The 10,786-nt window shown below is 41.0% G+C and overlaps 1 protein-coding gene across 2 annotated transcripts in view; it reads right to left on the minus strand.

Annotated features, from left to right (window-relative positions):
* LOC103381066 (estrogen-related receptor gamma-like) overlaps nucleotides 1-10,739 on the minus strand; it is a 23,102-nt gene extending 12,363 nt beyond the window's left edge. The window contains exons 1-4 of one of the 2 annotated variants that reach the window (XM_008313249.3): nucleotides 10,156-10,739; nucleotides 4,642-4,893; nucleotides 4,344-4,501; nucleotides 994-1,110 (exon numbers count right to left, since the gene is read on the minus strand). In XM_008313249.3, the coding sequence (XP_008311471.1) occupies nucleotides 994-1,110; nucleotides 4,344-4,501; nucleotides 4,642-4,893; nucleotides 10,156-10,211 (583 nt within the window). In that variant the 5' untranslated portion in view covers nucleotides 10,212-10,739. Of the gene's footprint in view, nucleotides 1-993; nucleotides 1,111-2,478; nucleotides 3,276-4,343; nucleotides 4,502-4,641; nucleotides 4,894-10,155 lie in introns of those variants that run through there. The other variant, XM_017033882.2, reaches the window with a different exon arrangement.
* Nucleotides 10,740-10,786: the final 47 nt, after the last annotated feature.

Here is a 10,786-nt window from a genome sequence, read left to right on the forward strand (position 1 = left end):
AACACTTTCTTTGCATTATCTGACCGTCCAGTCACACACAAACAATTTATCACCCTCCTTTTCCTCCCCTTCTTTATTATCATCATCTCTCGGCTCACGCAGCGGGCAGCTACAGCAGGAGGTCGCAAAAGTTTTCCTTTTTGAGTCACTTCTAAATCTGGACAACTATATGTCATCAGGCGAGCACAGTGTCAAACTGGAGGAGCACCTGACCACTGTGACTGGCTGTGTGGAACACACACACACACGTCAACATTGGGATTTCTGTAGATAAGACAAACAACTTTGATCACACTTACAGTACGTGTAATTCTTGGCCACTTTGATGCACTTTAGACTTTTGATATCGTAACCCCCCACCCCTTCCTCTCCCTCCACGCGCCCCCCTCTTCATCTGCTCTGGAATGTAATGCGTCGCAAAGTAACAAACCAGTCTCTGAGCAGAATACAAAACTTACATTTAATAATTAAATAATTCTAATGCCCTAGCAACAGCGTCCTGGCTGCTGAAGTGTTGCACACACACGCACCCACACACACGTCTACACACAGACGAACTGGCTGGCAGTTTTCCAGAAGTTATTTCAGAGGAATAGTGGTGCAGTGAAGAGCATTTAGTGGACCCTGTCCTCCCACTGACAGACATGGATATGCATTGTTCAGCGTTGTTTACTACACATACACAGCTCTGCACACAAATCACAGCTGGCACGTAGGGCCTGCAGTTTAACTGTCAGAAGTTTTAAGTTTCACTGGAGTTTACAGTACATTGGCTGCTTATCAGGTGACACATTAAGAGAATCCCGCTAATCATGGTATTGTTACCAGGAATAGACCATACGGAGAAATGGCTGTCAGGTGTGTTCCTTTCCTTTTTACACCCCCCACCCTCCTCTTTCTTAACTGTCAGTTGAAGAACAGCAAAGGGCAAAAACTCGTAACTTAAACGATATTGCGACTGAGATCTGAAGGTTGATTAAGTAAATAACTGACCTTCTCTCAACATGCCCACCGCCAGGCATTTGACAAACCGACAGGCCTGGCAGGACTTTCTTCTTCTCTTGGTGATTTCACACTCATTGGAAGCTGGGCAGCTGTATTCAATGTTACCTGGAAAAAAGAGATACAATTATAAAGAATGTATGTATTAAAAAACCTGTAGAAAATATGGAATGAACACATTGAAGGAAAATGAGAGTTTAAAGCAAAAGCAATTTGTCATAAAGTTAATCAATAGATGAATACAGGAACAACGTCAGTAGCAACAAAGATCATTTCAAAATCACATGTAACTCTGCAGAGAATTATTTTTATTCACGGGACAGGCTTTAAGACATGTATGTCATTGAATATTTCTGTCTTTCTGACATCACTTTTTTTAATCAATACACTTGGATGCTATAAAACAAAAAACATAATTGGATGTAATGGCCATGGCAGCTGAATGTACATGTTGAGCCCCATGGCATTCATCCAGGTGCAGGTTCTCCCAGCTGCCACCTGCCATCGGAGACAGGAAGCATCTGATGAGCTAGACACTACTGTGGATTTCCCCATTTATCAGCTTATCCCTGTTTGCCCTTTCAAACCCGACACATTGAGGAAGCCGAAATGCACCAACGTGTTCCAAATCCTCAACCTGGCCTGGTCCCACCAACAGAGCACAGGACAATCCACCCACAATACCCACAATGTTCCAGGCTCTAATAGCTGTTAGAGCTGACGCACTTGCGCACACAGTCAACAACTGGTGTTATCTGAAGATTCTGAAAGCTGAACTCAGTTGTGTTGACAATATACATCAGGGGTCTCCTAGTTGTTCTTTTTGTTCTCCTAGAGCTAATTTTACAACATAAAAATGACTAAGAGCAGCTCATGTTGTTTGACCTTTATTTTTATAGCTCAATTCCAACAAACAAACTCAATAAGTTTTCTTTGCCTAAACATGTACAATATGTTACTGTACACATATCACATTTTTATTAAAACACCACCAAGATTATTATTATTACTATTATTATTATTGTTATTATTATTATTATTATTATATTGTTGTTTGGCCGTCTGGCAGTCCACAAAGAACATCCATGTGTTCAAGGCTAAGTATTGTTCCTCCATTTTACCCAACTAAACTGTTTTTATTATTTATTTTATTTTCTGCAGAATGTCGCCGTCTTCTGGCCAAAACGACTACACCCTACAAGGGTGTGGCATCGTATAAACGCAGCATTTACGGTGTGCGGTAGCGAACTTAGCTTTAGCTTTAGTTGCACGGATATTAAACGCTAGCGAAATTATTAAAGGTTGGAAGATAAGCTTTTTGAATCAGCATTATTCATTTTTATTTAAAAAGAATTATTCGGTTTGCTTCTATCGACAGATATATATTTTATTCATGTTCCACAAGGGCAGGGTACCGGAGTGACACATTTTGTCATAGGATTTTATCAAGAAATGCGGTCGGTTGTTTGGTTTTACCTGCGCCAACAACAAGTTCCGGCCAAGCGTTCGTCGTTGGGTCCTCTACTGACGAAATGGAGAGAAGCAACTGGTGTGCCATTGCACTTCACCGATTGGTTGTTACCGATGTGCCATTGCACTTCAACGATTGGTTGTTGATGAGTGCAATTGCTCCGTTACGACAGCAGAGGTTGTGACAGCAGACAGGGCGGACGTGGTTGGAGACAGATAACGGCTGCGCGGGCACATAGCAACAACCAATCGTTGACGAGCAATTTGTATCGTATTAACCAATTGTTGAGGTGTAAGCGCACATCAGATCGACCAATCGATGAAGTGCAATGGCACATCAGTAACAACCAATTGTAGAGGCGCAAGCGCACATCAGATCGACCAATCGTTGAAGTGCAATGGCACATCAGCAACAACCAATTGTAGAGGCGCAAGCGCACATCAGATCGACCAATCGTTGAAGTGCAATGGCACATCAGCAACAACCAATTGTAGAGGCGCAAGCGCACATCAGATCGACCAATCGTTGAAGTGCAATGGCACATCAGTAACAACCAATTGTAGAGGCGCAAGCGCACATCAGATCGACCAATCGTTGAAGTGCAATGGCACATCACTAAGAACCAATCGTTGAGGCGCAATCGCACATCAGTTGTATTTCTCCCTCCCTTTCGTCAGTAGAAGGCCCAACGTGCAGACAAACTCTTGGCCGGAACTTGTTGTTGGCGGACCTTAAACCAAACAACCGACCGCATTTCTTAATAAAATCCTATCACAAAATGTGTCACTCCGCTACCCTACCCTTGTGGAACATGAATAAAATAGATATCTGTCGATGGAAGAAAACCGAATTAAAAAATACAATAAAGATGAATAATAATGATAATACTGATTCAAGTTTATATTTCAACTTTTAATAATTTCGCTAGCTTTTAATATCCGTAAAGCTAAAGCTAAGTTCGCTACCGCAGAGCGTGAATGCTGCGTTTATGACAATGATGACGATGCCAAACCCTTGTGGAGTGTAGTCGTTTTGGCCAGAAGACGGCGCCATTCTGCAGAAAATAAAATAAAAAATACAAACAGTTTATTTGATCAACATATAAAAAGACAACTGTTAAACCCGCGATTCTTCACTTAGAAGACTAACTCTCTTAGTACTAGAGCACGAGATCAAGGAACACTATATTAAGTCACGAATTAATAATCAAAATAATAAAAAAGTGAAATTTTTGATGAATTTTTGATACTTTCATTTTCTCTCACGTCACTTGTCCATAATCTTGTGAAAAAACATCATATCTTGTTTTGGCAAAAATTAACTAAAAAAATGTTTTGTGAAAAATGGTATGGAGGAACAAAGGAAAGTCTAGGGCCGTGTGATTGTGGCAAAAACGTAAATAAGTATCTTGATTCATAGTTAAATCACAATTATTAAAAAAAATTGATTGGTTTGAAAATGTTCTATTTTGATTAGATAAAAATATAAGCAGACTTTCTGAGCGACTAATTAAGTTTTTAAATGCTTGTTTGACTCATTAGCCCTTTGGTGGGCCACTACCTTGCAAGTGATGCATTGGAGACCCCTGATAAACACCATTCACTGCCAGTTGAACTGCATATCAGCTGTTTGTTGATAAGTCTTTTTTTAAGCCTTTATGCAGTTTGAGTTAACTGATCAGGTGTGTTTACACCAAAACAGACGCTCATGATTACAACAGTATCTACACCACTATCTGCAGCGTTTTGCTCACAAAACAGGTTTATACAAAACAGGAAAGTGTCACCAGTCATGCAGCACAGAGCTTGTGGCTAAAAATAAACATAAGTGAATATTAAATTCATATTTGTCGCCTGTGTGCCTGTCTTACCCTGGATGGTCCTCTTGAAGAAGGCCTTGCAGGCCTCACAGGAGGCCACACCATAGTGGTAACCTGAGGCCACATCACCACACACCAGGCACAGCCGCTTGGCCACTGAACCCAGCATGAATTCACACTTCACTTGACCTTCTTCTTCACCAAACCTCCTGCACACGTGCAGAAAAAAAAAAAAAAAGGAGTAGGAAACAGAAGGAAAGTACAAAAACGGCAGGGCTCCTTCTAATGGAGCAGCTTAAACAGACTGAGACGCACACAAAATAAGGGAGGCAGCGCTGTAAATACCAACCTGTTTGTTCCACCATTATTGGCCAGGCCCACTGTGTGACCGTACAGTCTGGGCGAGTCCAGATCATTGCTGTGACCGTGGCCTTTTGTTAAAGGCCCGTAGCTTGAGTTTGTGTCCGAGGACGAGCTTCCGGGACTGGGTTGGGCTGGACTAGCGTCTCCCTGGGAGCTGGGAGTGGGGCTGGAGGGCTCACACTTTATAGAAGAGGGACAGGTGGGGTCCAAGCCCCTCACTGACATTCTGCCCAAGTGCCTGAAGGGAAAAAGAAGACATTAAACCTAAAATTACACGTTCTTCTTGGAGTCAGAGTGCACATACTGATGGACATGACAATTGATGCTGTTTTCTCGTGCTGATGTCCTTTGATGAAGACGTCAATTTTGCAGGGACCTAATAGATTTTTCCAGCAGAAAATGCAATGCTTTACTCGGCATAAATTTTTTAAAAAAAGCTTAGTTTTATAGATACTGAATGTGTAAGCTTTACTAGGCAGCTTGAAATATTAAAAACGTCTGGCACATCATGAAAAGCAGATTTAGATAACAGTGACCATACACTTTGGACGGTTTACATCTTTCATACAGCAAGAATGTGCAAAACTCTCTCTTGCGAGACTGCAACAATTAGTATGCTGAGTTTCAAATTAATTAAAAAGTGAAATTGAACCCAAATGAAATGTGACCCAGTGATAAACTTTACTCTGTCGTTACTTTTTTATTGAAGTTTGTAGCAGGCATCAATTCCAAAATTAGTTTATCTTTGACAAATAGAATTAAGTTGGTCAGTGAGAACACAGAAAGTCTCTTCTTTGTCCTCTTGCCTAATAAATAGAGATCCAAGTGCATTACAAAATTAGTCTGGGATATTTTTTTTCCACTTTTAGAAAGGGTATTAACTTTCCAGTAAATGGGATTTGTACAAAATCTGCCCTCACTTCTCCATCTCTATACGCCTTCATTTATGCAGCCATCCATACTGGGCTTTTCTAAACCAGCCGTTTGTGATTTCCTACGTATGCAAAGCTGCTGGCCATTATACTGCTTTGTTTTCAAAGAGGGCGATTGTTTAAGCAAACCCATGGAAATAGCCAAACCCACCCATCATCACTATCACTGAGGCTGTTATACTCAATCCAAAATACATTCATTAATTTTCCCACTTTGTTTTCACACTGCGGGCCCTAACAGCTAACAGTTTTACTGCTGGTATTAGAATATGTTGAAATAATCCAAAAGAAAGCTTTGTAATAAGAACATCAAATGTCAGTGCCGGTGCGTGTTAATTCAGCAGAACTCACTGAATTCTACACATCTGCAACCAGCTGATTGCATGGCCGTGCGTGAGGGCAGGCAGCTCTCACGCAAACAAACACACATTCTAAGAACAGACACGTTCGCACAGTCGTTTGTGTGTGGACATAAAAATAAGAAGAGTCTTCAGCGTATCCACATACACTGAAATCGTCAGGAAGATGTTTATGTTGCACTTGTTCTCTCTCTCTCTCTCTTTCTCACACACACACATACTAACACTGTTTAGGACATGTGTCTTCATAAACACTCCAACACATACTTGCAGTCGCCGGGCCAACTTTAAAACAACCCACTGCCGTCGCTCCCTTTGTTGTTCACTCCCTCACAAGGACCCACGACCCACCCAGTCTCTCCCAATCTAATCTGGGTCTGGTGAGGCTGATGTCCCAGTCTGTTTCCTGCCATGTAAATTGATGTGCTCTTGACCACAAGTCATTTGCTAGGCAAAGAAACTGGCTGCCTTTAACAAACCCCAGAGTAAACCATGGTCATGGGCTAGTGACCCCTCTACAAACCCACAAAAACACAGACGCACAGACAGAGGAAGAGACAACAAAAAGCCGAAAAAAAAGAACCATCCGGATGACCTCTACAGTATATGTGGACTTGTTTCACCTGGTCCACACAAAATGGATGTGAGCTTTAAATAGCCCACATAAAAAGGCAATATTTTAAACAGCCATGTCATTTTCCTTGTAAACCTGATCTGATTGTTAGCTAAAGCTACAGAGGAGAGGATGCATTTAAAAACATTTTAAATCAACTGTTTGTATTTAAAATTGTGAATATTTTAAGTTTTAATGTGTTGGAGGTGTACTGTACTGTACTGTACTGTACACACACACGACGTGAAGTGTTCCGTTCCTTGGCACCACAGCCAGCTGTGATGTCACAGGGGTCAGATTGTCACAGCAGTAATTTGTTTTAAAGTGAAAATTGTTTTGTTTCGGGTTTTTTTTTTTTTAAACTGCACTTTTGTTGTGATTAAGCATTTTTTATAAAGAAGGATTTTTGAATCAAAACAATTATAAGACAATGTGAATCTCACTCATCTCAACCCGCCCCTCAGTACCCAGTGAAAAAGCTCTATCCTAACAAACTGTGATGCCATTCTCCCCCATCAGTCGCCTCCTCCGTCTTCATTCTCTCCGATCCATTCAAGACCATATAAAGAGTACAATAAAGAGATTTCAGTTTCCTTTTAAAGCGCCTTGTTCCTATCCTTATCGGTTATCCATCACAGTCGTCAATATCACTGTGTCAAGACTGACAGGTACTGAGTGAGATATACATCATGCTCACACATTTTAATGCATCACCAGGGAGGGAGAGAGGAAGGGAGGGCAGCAGGATGGGAGGGGGCAGGAGTGTGAGGGGGGTATCCGTGTGCTTTCTGCTTTCATAATGGAATGGCATTAGAGTGAGGTGATCAGATGTGATGTGATATTCACTCTGACACATTACCAATCTACAACTGCACATAAAAGCTAATCATAAGACACTGGCTGCAGCTCCTACGGGCCTCACACAATGGAGATAAATCAGAGTAGAGGTGTGTGTGCGTGCGTGTGTGTGTGTGTCTGCGTCAGTGCTTATTCAAAGTTATCATACCTCTACTCCCTTTGTCTCCCAGTATCCACAACAACTCTAATTGCACCCTGGCAACAAAGGCCAGAATACAGCGTGAAACGAGCGTGAAAAAGGGCAGGGGAGAAAACGAAGGAGGAGGAAAAAAAACGAGGGACGTATACAAGAGAGTTGGGTGGAAATTACAAGAGAGGCAGACAGATAGAGGGAGTGCGGAAAAGTGGGCAAGGAAGAGAAAGAAGAGACGGTCCTGCGGCTCATTAACCTGAGGGTGTTGGTGAAGTCAACAGTCACTCACAAACGAGCAGAGTCATAATGCAGACAATGACCCACCAGGAGGGATAAGAGGGGGAGAGAGAGAGCTGAGTGAGAGAAAAACTGGGAACAAAAAGTCAAGCACATAACAACCGGGTGTAAAGATGGAAGTGGAATATCTGTCTCACATACTGTAGATGAGACCAGGAGGAAATAATATATATTTTAAACTTCACTAAATATACTAACCATATAAACAATGTTGACTTTTTTTAAACAGAACATTATTTCGTTTTTCTAAATCGTTCCAGAAAACTAGATTATTATTAAGTTTTGTAGAATCATCTTTTTACTTAACAAATACAAACATGTAATTTATTAACTCCCAAACCCTAAGAAGAGTTAAAACTGTGTGTATGGTCTATAAAATACTTTATAAAAAACAAGTTAAGTTACGAGATGACACTTGGTTAAAAAAAAAAAAAAAAGAACTGAGGTGAGTCTGAAAAAAGATTTGCCGGTGTCAAAGGATATAAAAAAGACAAATGTCAAGAACTGGAGCGTGAACAAAACTTCAAGAGTAGGAAAAAGAACATGACTTGCCAGAAAAGGAAAGATTTCAATTACTAGCTAAAGAAAACCAGTAAAAAATGTAATTCAAAACTCTAAATTACAGTCAAGACTCAAGACAAAAATGAAAACATGGTATCATTATAAAAAAAGAGAAAAAAAAGAAAATTTTTCTCAGGTGAAATCTTCAGTTTTGGGGACAGAAAAAGAAACAGGAGTAACTCTCCAATCTGATGCAACAAAGAATTATTTGGGTTAGCGTCATCTCTGTACAGTTTTTTTTTCTATTCCTATTTTCCAGAGATGAGCCAGGAGGAGATGAGCAGGGATCAGTGGAACCACAGCCACCTTTAAGAGCCTTAGTCAGGCTTTGGAGGAGGCTGACAGCAGGGAGACCAGCTCCCCGTGGCTGTGACTGGAGCTCCGTCCCACAGGCTGTGGAAACATGGATCGCGTGCCACACAGGAGGATCATCCGCAGCGTCACCGCCTACTCTCCCACTCTTTATCTGAATGCATCTGTCACCAGCAATCAGCCGACCTGTAGCCGTCTGCTTGGCTTGTATTTAATTGGCAATTTTGTCTTTTTGTCTCCAAGTCACTTTCTTCTTTTTCTCACTGGGGAAAGTTTTATTTGAACGCCAAGATTCTTAGTGCACCAAGAGTGAAGTGATTATGGCTGAAAGAGCGGTGAGAAAGAAAACCTAAACACCAGTGATCCCAGAGCAGCACATCCTGTTTTTCTGTATACAGTGAATACAGTGTCCATGCAGTGTCTTCCACACTGGGACAAGCTTCTAACAGACTGGTCTTATCAACTATCAACAAACAAACAAGCCGAACAATGAACAATGGAAAACCAAATAGACCTTTAAACATTTAGACTTGAATATCCCTAAACAGTAATTTAGGAAAATACTGCAGTACCTGCAGGGTTTCAACACTGATGCAGAATTTTAAATTGTTTTATCTGCAAAATCAGCACTTTAAATTTTCACTTATAAGTGATTAAAGCAAATAATTTCCCTCATAGACTAAACTTGTAGATCCTCAACCAAAGCACTATATTATAACAAAAAAGAAAGAAAATATTTCATTTTTTTCCCTAACCAATAATGTTAGTATCTTGTGTTTTCCTCAACACGTTTTTTTATGAATAAATATTGAGTGCATTTGTGGCTCATCTTTGTACAGTAGTTACGGCTTAAACGCAGCAGGTGACATTTAACTCAAGAGTGAGAAAAGACCATAAATCTGCTGCTGGGATGAACCCTAAATATTCTAAACTCTAGTGTTTAGTACACAGTCTGTGCCTCATTTGATCTCATGAAGATTGTCTTTGCACTCATGGTGCTGCAGTGAAACTGAGATTCTTAAGGAAATCGAATCAGAAAAGGTGTACTTTTGCAGTACCCTGTCATTCACATTGTGTTTCCTCTCTTGCACTCTAAATGAACCTGGATCTCTCTCTTTCCTGTAATTGATATTTATACAGAGTCGTTGCACAGACACGCGACTACAATCTGTCAATGACGGAGCCATCAGGCAGCGTGTTGTTGTGAGACGCTCACCATAAAGCACAAACAAAAACACAAAACATGCAGAATGTGAATATCTAGTAAACACCATGGCAGAGGGTGTGAGACACAAACATCAAGTACTCAGAGGAAACTGTCAGTCTTTGATAGTGAACTCTGCCAACACAACATCACATCAGTTCACAGCTGAGTGACACTTTTTCACTCGGAGTCAAGCTCCGCAGTCACATTGTGCAGTGAGAAAGTACTTACTCTGAGTCACAGTGGTAGGTGAAACACTCTGGGAGGTAGAGCCCGACTAAATCCATGTGCACATACTCAGAGGCAAAGGAAGAAGAAAACTGCTTCTAGTGTCAGCCTGCTCCTTTTTCCTGTCCCTTTAACTGCTTTTATGAACTGTCCCTCACTGCACACTTTTGTGTCTTTTGTCCTAACACTAAAACCTGGTGTCCACCTTCTACTGCCCTCTCATTGTCTGTCTGTCTGTCTTCTTGACACTTCGTACCAACAGCCCCCCACGCCAGCTGGCTGCTTTGAAGTCTTCACTGTTGTGACAAGGGTCTCCAAGCAGAGCATGGAACGCTCAGCTACAACATTTGACTGGCCATGCGCTCAGTGGGCTGAGCAAGCAGCTGATTGGTTGCCATTTAAGCCAATGCGAGGCGGCCTATCACAGGAGCAGGTGGGCAAACGAGAATCTGGATGTAATAGCTTTTAGTCCTGAACCTTTCACTTGTGGTTTAAACTGAGATTTATCTTTCAGATATTCTTGCCAGATAAGAATTTAGTTTCAGAGTTGAGCTGTCAAACTGAAAAAAAAAAAAAAATTAGACTCAAGTTAAAAAAAAAAAAAAAGGAAAAGGAAAATAAAGGTAAAAAAAAA

Source organism: Cynoglossus semilaevis, chromosome 7 (assembly GCF_000523025.1).
Source record: "Cynoglossus semilaevis isolate Cse_v1.0 chromosome 7, Cse_v1.0, whole genome shotgun sequence".
In the NCBI taxonomy this organism is placed as follows: domain Eukaryota; kingdom Metazoa; phylum Chordata; class Actinopteri; order Pleuronectiformes; family Cynoglossidae; genus Cynoglossus; species Cynoglossus semilaevis.